Genomic DNA, 20,133 nt, shown 5'->3' on the forward strand with positions numbered 1-20,133 from the left:
TATAAAGAATGTGACATAACATGTTGATTAGTGGGCTTTAGAGGTGCTGGTTGGTGTTTATTTTTACTTTGGAAAGGGCCTGGGTAGGCGTTATTACTGGTTGACTGTACCTTACAATCTTCACTAACCTTATTGTGAATCATTTGGATTTCACATAATGAGAAATAACACCTTTTCCAAACCCCTTGTCTCTTTCTAGGATGAGAGCATAATGCAGTCCATGCAGCTGTTTGACAACGTCATCTAGGAACCTGGATCAGAGTCCCTGGCACCTGGGAGGGGAGTATGTCTGTGTATGAGAGGATTTGGGATTAAAAAGAGACAGAGAATTTGTGAATGTGTGCGTATGTGTGGCCTTTTTCTGACTTGCAAGCTTGTGCTTGTGTGTCTGTTGAGAGCTGTGAGTCCTGAGGACACTGAGAGACTGTCTCCCTCTACCCTGACCCCGGGACATTTGGCCCAGCAACAATGGAGTTTTCCTCACTTCCTTCATCATGCAGAACCTTAGTTTTACCCCGGAGGCACAGAGTAAGAAGGACAGCAGCGAGATCACAGGCACTGGCACACACCTGTTTTGTTTGAACTGTTATGTATTACTACGACTGATGGAGGATCTATCGCAGCATGTGCTGGCTGAACTCAGAGGGCGCAAGTTGCCTCCAAACCTTGATCTAAGATCACTATTCCTATTTCCCTGTGGTGGCTGAGATTTGGATTTGTGAATCCGATCCTGTCTCTGTGCATGTTGGCCTAGGTAAAATCTCCCTGGAGCCGCAAGACTCCACCGGCCATGAATATAGAAATGAATCTTCCGCCATCTTGTGGACGAGAGAGAGAAAGACACTTCCTGAGGAAACAACTGACAAATTTGAGATCCAAGCATTTTGGTTTTACAGATGGAGGTTCAATCGTGTTGTTGTTCCACGAGGAACTGATTACAATATCGCATGATGATGTCACTAATATATCTATTTACAGAGATACTCCAAAGTCTGCTTGTCTGTCTGCTGTTCTTAGTCATTCACAGGTGCCTCACCCTTTGTGTACATGTGTGTGCATGTGTAACAGAAAGAGATGTCACCCATTTTTCTCATGTAAAGGGGCAACACCAACCTTCATTAATGGGATTCTAGTAGAATAGTTCCCAAGCCTTCCAAACTATTACAGTCCTAGCTGTAGGTGTCTATTGACTGTTGTACATTTTCTAGCATTCCCATTGGTGTGATATTAGGCAGTACAATGTGGGGGTTGCACTATACTCAACAAGCTGTTTTTATCATCCCAGCCTCCTTTGACAGAGGAAAGGCATACCACAAGTCTTTCTTTACATCAAAGGGGAATTATTAGATTGCAGATTGTACTTGTGAACCTCTTGTAATCAGAAATGTTGTGTGGCTGTAGCAGGTTCTACCACTTAAAAAATATTCAAAACCCCTGTTGCATTAAATTAGGCTCATTCAATTTCAAAGAGGCATAGTATGTGTGTGCGTGCTGTTAGTGAGAGACGTGATTTAAAAACCTAGATCCCCTACCCCTCATTCTCTATTCTCCCTCTCTCTGTTACAGCAAAGAGACCAAATATAAATTACAGACGTTTATAAAGCCACTTTAAATAAAAACAAAAGGCCCACCAGTGGGTGAAGAGAGAGGGTGATGCTGTATTGTCAATATGACAAGGGGCAAGCAGAGATAAAGACATGTAATTGGGTAAAATGTCCATGTGATTTTCCTGCACATTACCCAAAATCAAGTGTAGTTGAGAGTTGTTAACCGACACTTTATTAGAAAGGCATGTGAATAATTTGCAACCACCAGAAATACTGTCTATCTATCAGGGTGTAAGAAAGAGGCCCTCAAACGTTGAATTAATTGGTTATTTCCTTAAAATGCAAAGACTGACATGGAGTAGCAATAATGTCCACCCCTTATCAGCACTTTTCCACCCATTCAACCTCGCAATCTTCTCAGAGCACAGTGACAGGGAGCACTATGGCCCTGATGACAATATGCACTTCCAGCCCTGCAATTTTCTTTTTTTCTGTTCTTATTTTTTTTTCCCGTCTGGGGTTAAAGTGGTTTGACTCTGATTGTTCCTTGCCAATCGTTTTTAGATTTTATTCCAGACCACAAGTAAAACCAGTCTATACCCGCATGTACTGTGTCTAGAACAATAAGAACCTACTAACCCGTTGTACTGACTGTCTAGTTAGCTAGCCTCAACCGGTTGCATAAAGTATCCAAAATGTGTATATTTTGTACAGAGACAATAAAAATCACAGTTACTATGCAAAATAGAGTTGAGTTTGAATTTTATTCAAATAGGATAGTGCATTTATCCTTATATTTTTTGACATATGGTACAAAGCAACACATCAAAATCTACATAGGTTATACCTCATAATTCAGCACCACAATGTCAGGAAGAAACAGTTCATAACTTAAATATACAAATGCATACATATAATCCCAACAGCCACATCTGATTAAACTAATAGGCAATTTATGACCACACAAGGCAACAGGTGAGCAACCATATCCAGTCAAAAAGCCTTATGTTAAAACTATGAACATGAACCAAAAAACATGGAAATCTTGTCATTAAAGCTGACAAGAAACTGAAAATCTGTTTGCTTTTGCATCGCTTTGTTTCAATCCTCACAAAACAAATCACATCAAGTTTTCATCTTCGTGGTTCACTCGATTTCTCAACGATGGTCTTGATGTATTCTCGTAATATTTGATCAACATTTCAAGAACACCCTGCTTTTAAAACCCTGTTCTGAAACGTTGGTCACCACGGGAGAGATATGCATAATAGTCCAGTGTTGAATTAAACTTTTTTTAATGCTTCATGTTTCATTTTTCTCTGTGAAGGCCTCAAGTTGACAAGGACACTGCTGGCTCTTAGTGTCTTGAAGTGTGGCTATTAGGGATTAAATGTTTCCCTCATGGAGGAACCGTTTACTTGGGCATCTTGCGAAGCTCTGCCAGAACCCAAATAGCCAGTGAGAGAAGAGCCACAGAGCCAGACTGGTGAATTGCTGCCAGTGGAGTGGGGACATAGAGTAACAGGGTGCTGATACCGAGCGCAACCTGAGGAGCACAAACACACAGAGTTTAGTTAAACTGACGAGTAATAGACATTTAAAAACAGAGGTTACATGTTTCTGAGCTAACTGGTAGCCGACCTGTCCATAGGCCATTGCTGTGAGAAGGTTGATGGCGATCTTAGCCCTCCTGGGCAGCAACATCCTCTTTGAGAACAGAAAGAGGCCTGTGATCGCCGTCAAAGACGAGATAGCCTAGAAAACACAATATGCAATCAACAACCTGCATCCACATGCCTCATACTGATAAAAAATTCCATTTAGAAATAATATACCAAAATTCTGTGGTCGAACTGCACAGTTGTGGGATTTTCAAAAAAGTTTTTGAGGGTTGGAGAGAATGCCAGAACATCATCTGGGATCCATCGTTCTCCCATCTTAGGGAAGGAGTTATACACCAGCCCAGCATCCAAACCAGCAACAAAAGCGCCTGTAATCAAGCATTTGTGAAATTAATATTCATATATATGGAAATCATATACATCTATCCTACATTAGATTACAACTTTCATTTTCTTGTATTAACTAACTAAACATGTTCTAAAGCAAATTGCACTGTACTACCAAAACTGATAAGAGAAACGTAAAGCATCATAATTACAATAGAAAGAATAATTATGTGTATGATGCTGCATTCACAAAATACAAAAAAGTACCTGAAAGAGCCGTAAGGAAGACGATTCCACCGGTACCCTTTGCAAACCTCCTAAGCTGAGTGAGGTTTTTGGTTTCTGCCACCTGTGAGAAAGATGCATTCATCAATAATAAACAAATCATTTGCTCACACAGACTGAAATAGAATATATTTGGTATTATCATAGGAGAATTGAATGCAGGAGACTGCTTCTGTACCTTGTGTATAGGCAGCAGCAGATTGAGCCCTGTCCAGAGACTGGCGGAGTAAAGCAACAAGGCCGAACCAAGATGAGCACTCAGACGATACTGGCTGACCCGCGGGATGTCATGAGACTCAGGCTTCTCCTCCAGACCGCTTTTCACCATGTACCACCCCAGAAGTCCCTGAGAGGACACACACACAAGGACAGTTACTTATGTGTTGTTGGTTTTTTATATAATGTGACATCCATACAATTTGATTACAGACAATACAAAGCTTATCTTGAAAAATAAAAGTGTAAACATTTTGTGTGAAAAAGTAACACTGAAAAGAGAGGTACAAAAAGGATGAACTCTCTAAGATAGTCTCCCACCAACGCAGTTGTATTGAGTCTTACCTGGAAGAAGACAAATCCACAAAGTCCAAGCACTCTTCCCTTCATGGAGCGAGTGAAGTATCCTTTCTTCCAGAAGTAAACGGTGGGGAGGATGTACGCAAGTCCAACCAGCCTCCCCCACATACGATGGCCCCACTCCATGTAGAAGATAAACTTAAACTCTGGGAGAGTCATGTCATGGTTCATTCTGTGGAAATAAAATGACAAATTTAGCTGACACCTCAAGCACCAGCATTAATTAATAAAAAAATGAGGCCGCTTACAAACGTGTGTTTTCATTTTAAGTGATGGGGTGCGTTTAAAAAGTGTGCCATATGGTAAACAGAAAGGTTGGAGCCTTACATTTTGAATTCGGGAAACTGTTGGTACTTTGAGAACTCAGCCTCCCACTCTAATTGCCCCTGAGGTGGTTTCATCTCTCTCACCAGATGCCAGTCAACCATGGAAAGTCCTGATTCTGTTAGCCTGATGAAACAAATGCACATATACAGTAAGTACAATCTATCAACACCACTTGAATATGAGAACGACTGTAATAAACAAACAACGTCGCTTTACCTTGTGACACCACCCAAGACAATAGCCCCAACCACCAGCCCGCTGCAGCCGATTAACCATCGACCTACTGTGCGATTTGTGGCCACGCTGGGGACAGTAGCTGCTACCCGGGCGGAGGAAGCCCCAGCCTCCACAGTGATGGTGCTCTGACCTCTCTTCACAAGCCATTGTCGAGGCTGTGGACTTCGCTGATATTGTACATTTAAAAAGAGAAAAAAAACTGTCTCATTTACCTTGCTAAATGAACAACAACCCAATGAAAGCTTCAACAAAGTTTTCTTCCATCCTTGGGCCAAGGCTTAGGTAATGTTGGTTTCATAACATGTGGTAATGTTGGTTTCATAACATGTGGTTATACAAAGCCAGTTCACAATTTAGTTTAAAAAACGTATTTTGTATAACTAAAACTCTTCTCAAACGGTGGAGATTGCATAATATTGATTATTTATTCATAATAAAACAAGACTCACATGAGGTGGGTAGTATTCAGGTGTTTACATTCATCTGAACATTTCACACAAGATGACCCTGCTTTCTCCTATAACCTCTCCTATGATACATTTACACTCTTATTTGTAAAATATTTGCAGGTTTGGTTCAGTGTCTCTGGTCGATAGGGAAATGTAGTTATTGGACATTTAAATAATGAAGTTATATTCCTGACCTTATAACGAAATTAATAATATTGGTTTATCATAAACGCGAACGTAAGGTCGGTATCATGGGAAGTTGTTAACGTAACCTTAAAATGAGCTATTCATTTGACTGATAACGTTACATGCGGACGTGACTGCTGAAGAGTACAAACACCCAGGTAACGTAGGATGCACTAACTTGTTTTAATACACGTTAAAAACCACGGCAAAGTTAAACATAAAGGTGTTAGCTGATGGGCTAGCATTTCGACACTGTCTCCCGTATCGTATTATATGATATAAGTGTAAATTGCTTGCAGTGCAGTCTGACCTTTTAATTCTTCTCTAGCTAGTTAGCTTATATCAGGAGCTCGCTATATACTCACAGGGCTATGTTGAAATCCCTTGGTAACATTTCTGCAGCCGTAGAACAAGGTTGTCCGTAGTGAAGATAGTAGCATCTTTGAGCTTTATCTAATAACTGGTCCTGAAGTGATGTAGAAAATATGAAACATGGGTTAAAGCTGTATCCGGCTATTACACAACCTGTTTGGGTTCGTTTGGTTTCCACTGTATATATAAAGGGTTTCCTAACAGTCGAATTCAACTTTAACCTCATGACGTCACAGACATTTAGCGAGGACAACATTTTTTTCCCCTTTTGATGGACTTAAAACACAGCACTTAAAAGACTTATCAGAATAATGAATGTTGTATTATTTTATAAATTGTATTATCTCGAGACGGGACGAGGTCGTTGGTGCATGTTTTGCGTCTTAGCGTATCCCGCATGGGCGGCCACGCTCTTCTCTCTGTCCCAGTATTGATGCATAACCAGTAAAGCACCGCCCATCCACCATACCGTGTGTTTGAAATTCAACTAACCAGGAAACGTTGATCCACTGGTAGGTGTAGGCGGGTTATGGCTAGAAAGGATCCGTCTCGTGTAAATATGACGTCACGTTCTCGTTGTAACTCTCGTTGTAATTGGAGCGGCTCGGAAACACATCTACAGCAGTAACATCATGCAACATACACATTAATGCAGCAGCAATATTAATAGAGAAACATCAGACATAATAGTAAAACACTGCAAGGGAACATTTTATTGCACCAGTAACTATCTTGGGACTTTTACTGCGACAACGTTGACTTGCCTGTGAATAAAAAATAAACCATAGTGTTGGTGATCTACAGTGTTGTCATTCTTCTTTGAACACCAGCAAGACCGCTAACACCCTATTTCAACAATCACACTCCCTGTAATTGACATAATTAATAGATAGTTTAGCTTCTCATCATCATTTGCTGTGGCCCACTGATGTTAACGATCGTAACTGAAAGGCTGCCTGCCAAACGTAAACATTCAGCCACGTGACATTCAGCCAAACTCTCGCGAGAGTTTTACACAAGACGGATCCTTTCTAGCCATAACCGTGTTGGCGGTGAAATGAACCAGTTACCCCAATGTACTGACTTAATATAACTTCTAATCCCCTGAAATGCTCCCATGAATCAAGAGGAGGTTGATTTGAAAGGTAGTTGTTTTGGAAGTCAAAACGTCTCATTAATTTAGTTTGGGCGTTTCATTTAACACATTCACAATGCATCTCTTTCTGCTACTGTCTGTCTGTTTCATGTATCACTATCCAGGCTGTGAGAATGGCTCAGAATTTTTTGATGGAGGCGTGTGTGGACTCCGTGGAGTCTGCTATCAATGCCGAACGAGGAGGTAGGTCATGTGCAGTCCACGCTGTTGTGCTTTTGGTATTAAACTCAACATTATAAAGCAGTTAAGCAGACAGTGTCTCGGGTATATCGTGTCCTTATCAGTGCTGATTATTAATGGACATGCATAAACAGTTGTTTCATTTATCAAAGGGCATGGATCATAAAGGTCTGACCATGGTGTCTCTCCTGACAGGTGCAGGTCGACTTGAACTGTGTTCTAGTCTTCTTGAGGGAGGACTCACGCCCAGTCTAGGTGAGCTCAGTTCATTTGTGTGCATTCATTCATCCACAACCATAAACCCTTTTGTATCTTGAAGAAAATTCAATTGGAACAGCTTACACAAGAGGAACTCTACCAACTACCACTCCTTTTTCATATCATTAAGAACCTAGTTTATCAGAAAAAAAGTGTATGAGGTGTTTCCATGTTGTCTGTTGTCTTATTTTGTTATTAAATTATTACACTTAAAGCTGCACCTGCTTATCATAGTTGCTCACCATTGTGGTGAAGTTTGTTTTAGGTTGAATATTCCAAAGTCTTATTCAGTTTCTCAGACTGTTGGCAGCCAGAGGAAGGTTAGCTTACATCTAAGACCTCTCTCTTAAACTCAAGGATTCATGCACTGTCACTGTTAAATAAAGTCACACACAGAAACACAACCTAAAAACTTGCTTATGCCACTATTTTTGCTTTTGCCACAGGTCTGCTGCAGGTAGTGAAGCAGTATGTAAAGATCCCAGTCTACGTCATGATACGGCCTCGTGGGGGGGACTTCCTATACTCAAACCAGGAAGTGGAGGTGATAAGGAAGGACATAGAGCTGATGAAGAGCCACAGGGCTGACGGACTAGTGCTGGGATCCCTGACAGAGGATGGACGGGTGGATGCAAAGCTCTGTATGGAGTTTCTGGGTATTGTCTGCATTTTTACTTGATCATGTCTCTATGGTTTATAGAAGCCATATAAGCAATGTTTTCATACTGCATCTTTTGATTGTATTTAGTTTGAGGTTCGTATTGTTTAATGTACTTTTCTGTTTGTCATTTTTCGCTCACTAGCTGCTGCCCGACCTTTACCAGTCACCTTCCACCGAGGTAAGATTTTTATTCTTCAACTTAAACATATCATTTTAATTCCATGAAGCTGCCAGCAACTACACTACAGAAAAACCTCAATGGAATAATAGCAAGTAGAGTGATTACATTGCCGTGAAAGACTTCTCAACTCATGTTTTTAAACTGATATTGATCCTATTGCAGCGTTTGACATGGTTCACGATCCAGTGGTTGCTCTGGAGACTCTGATATCATTGGGGTTCGAGCGTCTGTTGACAAGTGGTTGTGAGAACTCTGCTTTGGAGGGACTCCCTCTCATCAAACGGCTCGTTGATCAGGTATGTATACATTTTATGTACACATACATGGTTGAATGCAATCATAGGAGAATGGCAAGGCTACTTAAATGTGCAGCTTTTGTCTCTGCCTTCCTACAATTTTTATATCCTATACTCCACTGTTTCTTATCTTCAACAGGCTAAAGGGAGAATTGCCATCATGCCAGGTTAGTACTTGTTTCTTGTATAATCAATCAAATCTAAATTGTATTGGAGACTGAGGGCTCCAGGTTAAAGACATGTCATTACAAAACAACACAACTATAACAATGTCTCCAGACAATTTCTTCTCAGTCATTAAACTGGCAAATATAAATAAACTTAGATTTCTTAGAGCAGTTTGTAAAGTATTAATTTCTTTATCCATGACAATTGTACTACACCATCTAGTTCTTATATATAATATACTCAGCTACTTGAAGTCTCTGGGAGATTGCTTTTCTGAACTTGGACCACAAGTGTGCAATATAGAGTTGGTCACAATATTCTCTGAACAGGAATGCCTGGAGATATAAAACACATATACAATGTATACAGTAAAATACTTAGTTCTGTGCACTTTAAGTAAGGATGTTTTCAATCTTTCCAACATTTGCAATACAAACAGTGGATGTTATTGACAGCATACCTTTAGGTGATATAATTGTTCAACAGCCTTATTTCCTTTCCTTTTGTGAATGAGGATACATTGTACCCTATTCTATAGAAGACAAGAATGGTTAGGGTTATGGTTTGTTACTATTTGATAATCTATTTTTTATTTGTATTCAGGAGGAGGTATCACTGAAAGGAACCTTCAGAGAATTTTAGAGGGCTCGGGTGCTCAAGAGTTTCACGGCTCTGCCCGCTCCAGTAAGGATTCTGCCATGAAATTCAGGTATGTAGGATTTTTTTTTTTAATACATTCCAAGATTTCTTGCAATTATAGGCTTTGAAAAAACTGATATTCCCCTACGCAGGAACACCTGTGTGACGATGGGAGCAGCTTTTTCAGCACCTGAGTACGGCCTGAAGGTGACAGATGCGAACAAGGTCCGCACTCTAAATGCAATAGCCAAAAATACCTTATGAATTCAACAATGACTGAAAACAAAAGGGATACCTCAAAAGCTATTGTGAGTAATTCTGCTGATATGTCAGAAATTAGTTTTACTTAAGTCCTGAACAGGTAGACATTTTGGAACTTTTTTTTCTTCTCCTTTTTATAATCACTGATGAAACAGTCTTTGTAAAGTTAGAGCTCAGGGAGAACCCTTCAACCTTCTGTGATATGCGATATCTCGCAGTGGGGAATGATTAATAATTGATCTTTTATTATTAGGAGACATTATTTAATATTATACATGCTAAATCAAAAATTAAAACATTGGTCAGTGCTGTTTTCCCACTGCCATGTAGTTGTATGTATTTACAGCAAACTGTACTTCACAGTGGAAGATAACGCACATTTGTGACCTCCTGTACAATATTTCTTTTGTGACTTGATTCAGTTTGCTCAATATTAAACTAAAGTTTAAACAATGGAACAATTCTGTGCAATTTCTTTTATTGGTGATATTTTCTAATGTCTCCCACAATTTAGATATTTTTAAATGTAATTTAAAACATGAGCCATATGCAAAATCATGCATCACTTAGAGTAGATTTTATTGTGAGTGGTTGGAAAGTCTTTAATTACACGTGTATCTAACCAGTCTGCACTAAAGTGACACATTTGAGAGTCAATGAACCTGTGATGTCATTCAACAATGGGGCAGATCAATAGACACACACTAACATGACAGACATAGTGTAAAGTTATGTCAATATAAACAGGTTTAAACCTCAACAACTATTTTACATTACAAAGGCCAATTTGTCTAGTTAGTCTTTAGTAAAAACAAATTCACAACAACAGACTCATATGGCATCTTAATATCTTTACTGCCCAGTCAAAAATACTAACTATACAGCATAACCCAAGACACACACCTTTGACCCCATACAGGTAAATAACATGAGTTTGAAGCATAGAGTCTATGGTTTGAAGCAGCAAAGTGTACTGAATCATCTGAATGAGTAAGAAAAACTGGACTATTGGAAGAAGGACACAATGACCTATTTCTTTTATTAGCCCTGGCATGGCTATGGGCTGCCACTTATGTTTCAGTAATTGTCCATTTTATAGATGAGAGCAACCCATCCGGGTACTTTCCCTCAACGTCATGGCTGCGCCCGTTCAGTGGTAGTACCCCTCAATGCAGTGCGCAATGCCTCAACGTCTCAACGTGGGCGGAGCTCAACCTTTCTCAACCTTTGAGGCACGTGACGTCCCGACTCCCGTGTTGTGTACTTACCCAGTCACAAAAGTCACATATTATATCTTATATTATTAATATATATATAAATCAAGTTAGTTCTTCGAGGGTTAGGGGTTAGGTAAGAAAATAGAGGTCACCTGTCACCATCTTGTGGTGGCAGGGGAGATGCACGGGCACATGTTTTTCAGTTATTGCTACTCGTTGCCTGAAGTCTTTGCAGTGTGTTCGTAGGCGGGTGGCGTAGCCGACGCAGGCGACGTAGCGGACCTAAAAGTCGGGACGCCTTCGGTACGTGTTCTTTGGTCTCAGGTTGGTGTGTAGTGGCCTTAAAGGAGAACTGATTAGAAGTGGCAAAAATAATACTAAGGGGTAGGAGAGGTTTTTGGGTTTAGGGGAGGGAGGGAGGGAGGGAGGAAGGAAGGAAGGAAGATTAGGATTAGGTAAAAAGGTAGGGAGTGGTTAGGGTTAGGATGGGGGGAAGGGAAGGGTTAGATCAGCGTTTCTCAAAGTGTGGGGCGCGCCCCACTGGTGGGGCGCAGAGATGTGATAGGTGGGTCGCGAATGGACGCGATGAACGGGAGTTTTTTTTTTTTTTTTTTAAATGAATTTTTTGGACCTCAGGCCGGAATCGAACCTTGGTCCTCGCGGGCGTTAGTGGACTGTTAAAGCCGGAGACTCGCAACGGCGATGGACTTTCACAGCGCCGGATCCGCCGGAGCCTCGCAACGGCGGGTGTTTGCGGCGGCGGGTGCGGTACCGGCGCAGCGGCGCTGTGAAAGTCCACGGCCCACCAAAGGCAGCGGCCCACCGGGAAAATTCCCGAATCTCCCGATGGCAAATCCGAACCTGCTCACACACACACAACTGAAACCGAAATAATTTACAGCGTTGCAGTCGGGAAGAAGAGGAATGTGGAGCGGCACCTCACAAACTTCACAAGGAGTTTAACCGTGATACATTTCGAAATCCCGTTTGTGTCCCCCCACTTTACAAATAGGCCTATGTTTATTATAATTTTTTAACGCAAGCCGTAATCCAGTAGGGCCTGGCTCATTTCGTGGCATCTGCAGGCAGTGGCAAGTACTTCCGGCATCTGCCACAGAGGCCGCTACTCTGTGGTATCTGTGGCAAGTATATGCCACAGATGTGGTATCTGTGGCAAGTATATGCCACAACTTGCCGTGGCAACTATATGCCACAACCATGCCACAACTTGCCGTGCCAAGTATATGCCACAACTTGCCGTGGCAAGTAAATGCCACAACTTGCCGTGGCAAGTAAATGCCACAAGTTAAGAGAAGGTTTATGGTAGCTGCCACTCGCCTTCCGTGGCAAATGCTGATATTTAAACCCGTATTTATCGCGTAAAATGTCGCTGTTTTGGCATGACTTTATCGGACTGATCTGTACACAAGACTGATGATCTGTTACTGATGGTCCGATCTCTATTTTTCAAAAAGATTAAACATTATATGTTCTATAGATTTTACTTGGAGAACGTGGTTTGTTAAAATAAATAAACGTGCTATTTTTATGATAATACTCAAGATATATTATTAGTAAGTTGACATAAAGATCTAACATTGTTGACCAGAGGTGGGAAATAGGCCAACTTGTATACTCAAGTAGCCTACTGTACTTGTGATTTAGAAATAGCCTACTTGTGCTATAAGGATAAGGACAACCAAGCGCAAAGCCTACAAGCACTGAAAAGCTGGCAAGGGGAGACGGATGAGCATGACTCAGCGTTCTGTCAAGAACTCGAACAATATAAATTGTTCGCCAGTTTCAAAACGCAATAAAAGGGTGGATAAAAAAGCATGTATTGTGTCTCAATTTTTAATATACTGTCATGATTGTCTTAACGGAATAACATGGTTTGTTTAGATTCACTGATATCAATATCTAATAAGAATAATCTGAAGCATTTAAATAAAAATGTTCAACCAGAATTAAAATATTAAACAACAAAACAGATACAATGACATTAATCTGTTTATTAACAACGAAAATAATACAAATTAAGTACATATGTCTGGATTTAAAATAACACTATAGAACAAAAAAAAAATCTATAGAACATATAATGTTTAATCTTTTTGAAAAATAGAGATCGGACCATCAGTAACAGATCATCAGTCTTGTGTACAGATCAGTCCGATAAAGTCATGCCAAAACAGCGACATTTTACGCGATAAATACGGGTTTAAATATCAGCATTTGCCACGGAAGGCGAGTGGCAGCTACCATAAACCTTCTCTTAACTTGTGGCATTTACTTGCCACGGCAAGTTGTGGCATATGCTTGCCACGGCAAGTTGTGGCATCTGTGGCATTTACTTGCCACGGCAAGTTGTGGCATATACTTGCCACGGCAAGTTGTGGCATCTGTGGCATATACTTGCCACAGATGCCACAGAGTAGTGGCCTCTGTGGGAGATGCCACAAATGCCAAGGCACATGCCACGGCGAGTAGTGGCAACACTCATTGTGTTCTAGTATAATAAATAAAATAACATTGTACCTTGAAAACCAATGCATTCGTTCATTTGACACGTTGTTGGTTTTAGGTAGGCTATACAGCGACCCCTTGTGGTTCTAGTGTGAAGTAAAAGTAGAAGTAGCCAACCTAAATGTTGGAATACTCTGTTACAAGTAAAAGTCATGCATTAAAATGTTACTCAAGTAAAAGCGCAAAATGATTAGCATAACAATATACTTAAAGTGCATATTACATGTTTTCATTATAATGATTGATCATGAAAGTGTTCTCAAAGCTGGTAAAGGTGCAGCTAGTTTTAATGACTTTGTATACTGTAGTAGGGTATCTTGTGAATTTACTCCAGGAGTAACTATAAAGTCTGATTTAAGACTTGATTATATGTATCATCATTAATCAGAATCTGTAGTAAGTAACTAAAGGTAGCGTATTAAATAAATGTAGGGGAGTAGGCTACAATTACACAATTTACCTCTGAATTGTAGTGGGGTAAGTAACCTACTACGTAACATACCATTTACATACTCAACTAAAGTACAAAGGCTATTTCTAAATCACAAGTACAGTGCTTGAGTATACAAGTTGGCCTATTTTCCACCTCTGGTCAACAATGTTAGATCTTTATGTCAACTTACTAATAACATATCTTGAGTATTATCATAAAAATAGCACGTTTATTTATTTTAACAAACCACGTTCTCCAAGTAAAATCTATAGAACATAAAATGTTTAATCTTTTTGAAAAATAGAGATCGGACCATCAGTAACAGATCATCAGTCTTGTGTACAGATCAGTCCGATAAAGTCATGCCAAAACAGCGACATTTTACGCGATAAATACGGGTTTAAATATCAGCATTTGCCACGGAAGGCGAGTGGCAGCTACCATAAACCTTCTCTTAACTTGTGGCATTTACTTGCCACGGCAAGTTGTGGCATATACTTGCCACGGCAAGTTGTGGCATGGTTGTGGCATATACTTGCCACGGCAAGTTGTGGCATATACTTGCCACAGATACCACATCTGTGGCATATACTTGCCACAGATACCACAGAGTAGCGGCCTCTGTGGCAGATGCCGGAAGTACTTGCCACTGCCTGCAGATGCAGGCATACAGATCAGTCCGATAAAGTCATGCCAAAACAGCAACATTTTATGCGATAAATACGGGTTTAAATATCAGCATTTGCCACGGAAGGCGAGTGGCAGCTACCGTAAACCTTCTCTTAACTCTTAACTTGTGGCATTTACTTGCCACGACAAGTTGTGGCATATACTTCCCACGGCAAGTTGTGGCATATATAAGTTGTGGCATATACTTGCCACGGCAAGTTGTGGCATGGTTGTCGCATATACTTGCCACGGCAAGTTGTGGATTTTGGATCAACAAAACACATCTTATTATCTTATACTAACATAACTACGCCTATATTGCGTACAGCGCCCATAAACTATGACACCCCCCCCCCCCAAAATCAAGTTGAACTGCCCCAGCCCCAGTAAAAACCAGAGGTTTGTGTGAAATTGTTCTTTTTTTGAAATAATGGTTTTAGTGTGCAATTATAGGTTTCAATTTTGTATTTGTGTTAATTTAAAAATAAATCAAACTCCCAAAAAACATACACAGCTTCTGTTTGCTTTTATTAACATTGGAATTTACTATGTAAGCGGTCACAGGGGGGAGAGCTTTAGAGAGCTCACCAGCTAAAATCTTGCCTAGGGCAGCAAATTGGTCAGGGCCGGCCCTGCAGCTCCCTTTCAGTGTGTTGAGAGCTGTATCCATAAATTCATTTTTTTCTCCAAGTGCACCAGATTGAGGCATTTCACTTCAACATTAAAAAAAAAATCTTCCCGGGGGTGCATGCCCCCGGACCCCCCTAGAGGAGGTGAGGTCCATCCCAAATAAAGCAGGTTAAAATAATTAAATTGCACACATTTTCTTTTAGTAAACATTGAAAACGGGTCCCACAGACCCAAACAACACACAAAGGTTAAAGGTAAGCATATAATAATGTTCAAATGTGCTAAATATATACAGTGCAAAAAAACTAAAAAAGAGGAGTAAAAGTAGCTCACCACTTGTTTTATTTTTTGAAAGTAGCTCTCATCCTAAAAAAGGTTGGAGACCCCTGTTATAGAACGATACATTTGACAATTTTAAGCTTGGTCTACCATTTTATTGGAGCGATGAGGAACAGGTGGGGCTTGAAAAGGCCCACCTGTTCAAAGTGGGGAATGACAGAAAAAGTTTGAGAACCACTGGGTTAGATTGAAGGGAGGGAAGAGAACTGCTACCCGGGAAACAGGATGCAACGCGTCATCTGTGAAACTCCGCCCACATTAAACTCATTGAGGCATTGCGCACTGCATTGAGGGGCTTCTCGTTCAGTGTGCAATTCGGGCGTGTCTCAATGTGGGCGGAGCTCAAAGTTCGAGGCACGCCCCTCGCAATCTATGCTAGCTACACCTGGCGTCAAATTGCAACTGAAGTAAGTAGCCCTGACATAATGCATAGTCTACTAAGTAGTTGTTATTACATTAAATTGCATTTAGCTGACGCTTTTATCCAAAGCGACTTACAATAAGTGCATTCGACCAACAAGATACAAACTTGAAGAAAACAGAATCATATAAGTACATCAGGTTTCATAGAGCCAAAACATTTCAAGTGCTACTCAAATGGCTGTAGATAAGCCAGTCCTTTATTAGTATATAAGTGCTTTGTTAGTAATTCTATCGCTCGAAGTGGAGTCTAAAGAGATTAGTTTTCAGTCTACGCCGGAAGATGTGTAAGCTTTCTGCTGTCCTGATTTCAATGGGGAGCTCATTCCACCATTTTGGAGCCAGGATAGCAAACCCACGTGTTTTTGCAGATGGGAACTTGGGTCTCCCTCGCAGTGCGGGTGCAGTGAGCTGTTTGGCCGATGCGGAGTGCACGTGCTGGGGTGTACAGTTTAACCATGTCCTGGATGTAGGAAGGGCCAGATCCATTCGCAGCATGGAAGTGGATTCTGTTATACCAGAGCAATAGTAGAAATGACCAACTAATGCAAATTATTGCGGAATAATTAATCCTCCCGAATGTTAGCAAAGCATCCTTTAGCAAGTGTTTTAAGTAAGGGATAATGTGTAGCGAGGCGGTCAGGCCACATACTACTAAAACAAACGCTTAGTTACAAACATCCAATCAGAATCAAGTATTCAACTAAGCCTTGTAGTAAATATAATCTGCTTGATTTATGTGTTGCTTCAAAATAGAAAATTGTTGTATTAGCAAAGTTCAGAAAAGTCTTTAAATCATTTGTGCCTCCATGCTGTAGCACTACTAATAACTACTATACATAACCTAGGTTTCACTTACATTTTATTTACAAATGAAATGCATGCAGCTTATTTTATTTCTGTCTAACATGCCGTTTTGTCTGTCTTTCTTTTCTTTGACCAGAGACACATCACACACATATGCGATGGCGAGAGCCCTAAAATTCTAACTTGTAATTCTGGCAGTTATCACTGCCTTTACTGCATATACAAGGGTGCGAAGTATCAGGTCGAAAACCACATCAGAGGCCATTCTACTGTGAAGCACGGAGGTATAACTCATTGCTCTTATTAGAATTGTCTGTTTTTGACATAATGTGGAGTGAGGAAATCATTATTCTGAATGAGATCTTAATATCTTCAAGTTTACTGATTTTACTATTGTTTCTTGTTTTCAGAGTTCACAATTGTTAAGTGTGGCTTAAGCTGCAGAAAAGCAACTCACTATCATTGTTTTCACTGCTCGGTCACAATAATTAACAGAGCCCAATTTCTACTGCACCTCAATTCACATGAGCAAAAAGCTGTTACTAAAGGGCACCCTCCTCCACCTGCCCAGCTCCCCCCAACATCTGGCCTGCTCACTCCTCCACCTGCCCAGCTCCCTCCAACATCTGGCCTGCTCACTCCTCCACCTGCCCAGCTCCCTCCAACATCTGGCCTGCTCGCTCCTCCACCTGCCCAGCTCCCTCCAACATCTGGCCTGCTCACTCCTCCACCTGCCCAGCTCCCTCCAACATCTGGCCTGCTCACTCCTCCACCTGCCCAGCTCCCTCCAACATCTGGCCTGCTCGCTCCTCCACCTGCCCAGCTCCCTCCAACATCTGGCCTGCTCGCTCCTCCACCTGCCCAGCTCCCCCCAACATCTGGCCTGCTCGCTCCTCCACCTGCCCAGCTCCCTCCAACATCTGGCCTGCTCGCTCCTCCACCTGCCCAGCTCCCCCCAACATCTGGCCTGCTCGCTCCTCCACCTGCCCAGCTCCTTCCAACCTCTCGCCTGCTCGCTCCTCCACCTGCCCAGCTCCTTCCAACATCTGGCCTGCTCGCTCCTCCACCTGCCCAGCTCCTTCCAACCTCTCGCCTGCTCGCTCCTCCACCTGCCCAGCTCCTTCCAACATCTTATCTGCTCATTCCTGCATCAGCCCAGCTCCTTCCAACATCTCAGCTGCTCCTCGCTCCCTTTCACCCTGCTCTGGAAAAGCAACCCCAGGAACCTCAGGAGAAACATGAGGCCACTCAAGACCTCAAAGAACAAAGCAAGCCTAAAAAGAAACTTGTAACTTGTCCCCACTGCTCACTGAAGTTAAATAAGAACAATTATAAAACACATGTACGTCGAAAGCACAAAACAGTCTCCAAGGAAAATGTAAGAAAGGAAAAGAGCAAATAAAAACATTGTTGACGATTTGACGGTGGGACATTTATGAGGGGCAGTAATGGTCGACTGCACAAAAATACCACCACCTGTTCATTTGTAGGATCTGACTTGTTTTTGTTATTATAATTATTATTATGTTGTTCATTTCATTTGCAATAAACATTTTTTATGTAAAAAACAAATGAAGCTGCCCCTCCACTAAAGAGCTTCCCCCCACCAACTGCCCCCCTAACTTTTTGGTTTTTAAAACTGTTATGAGTACATCGAAACATCACTATGAAACCACCTTCTCAAATCATTATAATAAGCAATACATTGACCTATTTTTATTTTCAGAGTAACCTAAAGCCCCTATAACATTTTTCTACAGCCCTGCATCATGCGCGCGCAGCGTAGCGTAGCTGTACACTCCATGGTACACACAGACTCCGGGTGACAGCTGCAAATCACACCCCATATGCCGCAGCAGCAGAGAGCAGCGACTGAGCTATTCCCAGCATCTGAAGGTGACGTCCGTTACCCTTCGGAACATTTTGTCCTTATATTGATTTAAGTAAAGGCATGTAAAACACACTATTAAAAACGGCGTGTTTGTATTCCTACCGTTTAACGGACGGTCGCCTTTTCATGCCGTTTCGTTATAGCCAACACACTACACAGTGACAGTGCTAGCTAGGTGATCGATAATTTTTTTTTTTGTTAGCTAAGCAGTTAAAAATATACTTCGGTTACCCTTACAGGTCAAAGCAATTAATTAACCAATTTAAACAAGTTACATCCCGAATGTTTACCGCATAGACTGTAAATAGATGTGCACTATCAAACTGAGAAATTACAATTTGAGTCTGAACTCAAAGATTTGTACTTTTCTGATTTAATTTAAGTTTATTGAATTTCTAAATGACCAGACAGTGTAATGTATTACGAGGATGTTGACCAGCGCTTCACAGATTGACTTTTGCAGGCCAGAGTACCTGGAGTTGTTCGACTAAAAATGAAAAGAAAAGGGAATATTGCTTATTTTTTTAGCACAAAAAGCCAGAGAACTGAAAATGAGGACGAGAGAGGTAAATGAAAAAGGAAAGGAGAGTACACTGGAGAGACCAGGAGGGTCAGAACATGAGAAGTCCACTGATTCTTAAGGAGATGAAGATATGGATAGAGAGGAAGTGGATGTGAGAAATGAAAAAGAGGGTTCAGACCGATATATACAGTCTATGGTTCAGACCATAGACTGTATAAGGTTCAGACTCAGAAAGAGGGACAGTATGCAGGAAGTGAGAAGGAGGCTGAGGCAGAGGGCAGGGAGGCAGTTATGTGGACCACATGGTATGTTTTTATTCCCCATCCATTACAGTAATAGCAAGGCATGTCACTCACATACAACGTCATGTAAAATAATATTTTAATTTCTACTTTCTGTTTTTTGTGTTATATAGGATTATTTGTGTAAAGATTTGCAAATGCATTTGATTTTATTAGTGATTATGATCAAACCAAAGATATAAAACAAATACTATGAGTACTACTTGTATTTTGCCTGCCGTTTTATATTTTCTTTCGAGAAATTATTGTAATTCTTGTATTATTTTAATTTTGCTGAAATTTTTATGTTTTAAAATATGCACAGTCTTGTTTTGTTTGATCACTGGGCATGTTACTTTTGTGATACTATAACAATACATAGTTTAAATGTACATTTGTGTTTTAATTTTTTGTGGTGGATTTATCGATCCTCCCATGCCCTCCTGCCAAAACCTCTTGCTACCCCATGTACAATTATCTAGATCCGCCACTGATACTAGTATACCCTATCGAAATGGCACTGCTCCCATCTTTTGAATCGACTGTTTACATTGGAAAAAACCTTATTATCATGTCTTGTTTGTTAAATAACCATAGCTTAAGATGAATTAACTCTCAATTTAGCATTGATTAATGATAGTTTTTCAAATGTTACTCATGTTTATTATT

General features: G+C 40.8%; 4 protein-coding genes across 14 annotated transcripts in view; 3 read left to right on the forward strand and 1 right to left on the reverse strand.

The window, feature by feature from the left end:
- Positions 1-2,292, forward strand: part of LOC307043429 (A-type potassium channel modulatory protein KCNIP2-like) — a 188,481-nt gene extending 186,189 nt beyond the window's left edge. For all 10 annotated transcript variants that reach the window (XM_079687874.1, XM_079687867.1, XM_079687872.1 and 7 more), the window contains one exon: positions 200-2,292. In XM_079687874.1, coding sequence (XP_079544000.1) covers positions 200-247 — 48 coding nt within the window. In that variant the 3' untranslated portion in view covers positions 248-2,292. The remainder of the gene's footprint in view (positions 1-199) is intronic.
- On the reverse strand, positions 2,293-6,137 carry cox15 (cytochrome c oxidase assembly homolog 15 (yeast)). Its single transcript, XM_079687864.1, has 9 exons — positions 5,922-6,137; positions 4,901-5,088; positions 4,685-4,807; positions 4,343-4,529; positions 3,960-4,127; positions 3,764-3,845; positions 3,383-3,537; positions 3,189-3,302; positions 2,293-3,093 (listed from the first exon to the last, which is right to left on the reverse strand). Exons 1-9 carry the CDS (start codon positions 5,994-5,996, stop codon positions 2,962-2,964), a joined length of 1,224 nt encoding a protein of 407 aa, XP_079543990.1. The 5' UTR covers positions 5,997-6,137; the 3' UTR covers positions 2,293-2,961.
- On the forward strand, positions 5,139-19,856 carry cutc (cutC copper transporter homolog (E. coli)). 2 transcript variants are annotated; one of them, XM_079687876.1, is made up of 10 exons: positions 6,325-7,073; positions 7,189-7,267; positions 7,460-7,519; positions 7,969-8,178; positions 8,326-8,361; positions 8,527-8,660; positions 8,800-8,827; positions 9,432-9,537; positions 9,620-9,775; positions 17,180-19,856. In XM_079687876.1, exons 2-9 carry the CDS (start codon positions 7,198-7,200, stop codon positions 9,729-9,731), a joined length of 756 nt encoding a protein of 251 aa, XP_079544002.1. In that variant the 5' UTR covers positions 6,325-7,073; positions 7,189-7,197; the 3' UTR covers positions 9,732-9,775; positions 17,180-19,856. The 2 variants fall into 2 exon arrangements, with proteins under 2 accessions (XP_079544001.1, XP_079544002.1); XM_079687875.1 differs by lacking the exons at positions 6,325-7,073; positions 17,180-19,856 and adding an exon at positions 5,139-5,714 and having other exon boundaries at positions 9,620-10,181.
- On the forward strand, positions 10,910-19,856 carry LOC307044645 (uncharacterized protein; the record flags this gene model as incomplete). Its single annotated transcript, XM_079689956.1, has 4 exons — positions 10,910-10,927; positions 11,192-11,248; positions 16,906-17,053; positions 17,306-19,856. 4 exons carry the CDS (start codon positions 10,910-10,912, stop codon positions 18,169-18,171), a joined length of 1,089 nt encoding a protein of 362 aa, XP_079546082.1. The 3' UTR covers positions 18,172-19,856.
- Positions 19,857-20,133: the final 277 nt, after the last annotated feature.

The sequence above is a fragment of the Notothenia rossii genome, assembly GCF_949606895.1.
Source record: "Notothenia rossii genome assembly, chromosome: 6".
Taxonomy (NCBI): domain Eukaryota; kingdom Metazoa; phylum Chordata; class Actinopteri; order Perciformes; family Nototheniidae; genus Notothenia; species Notothenia rossii.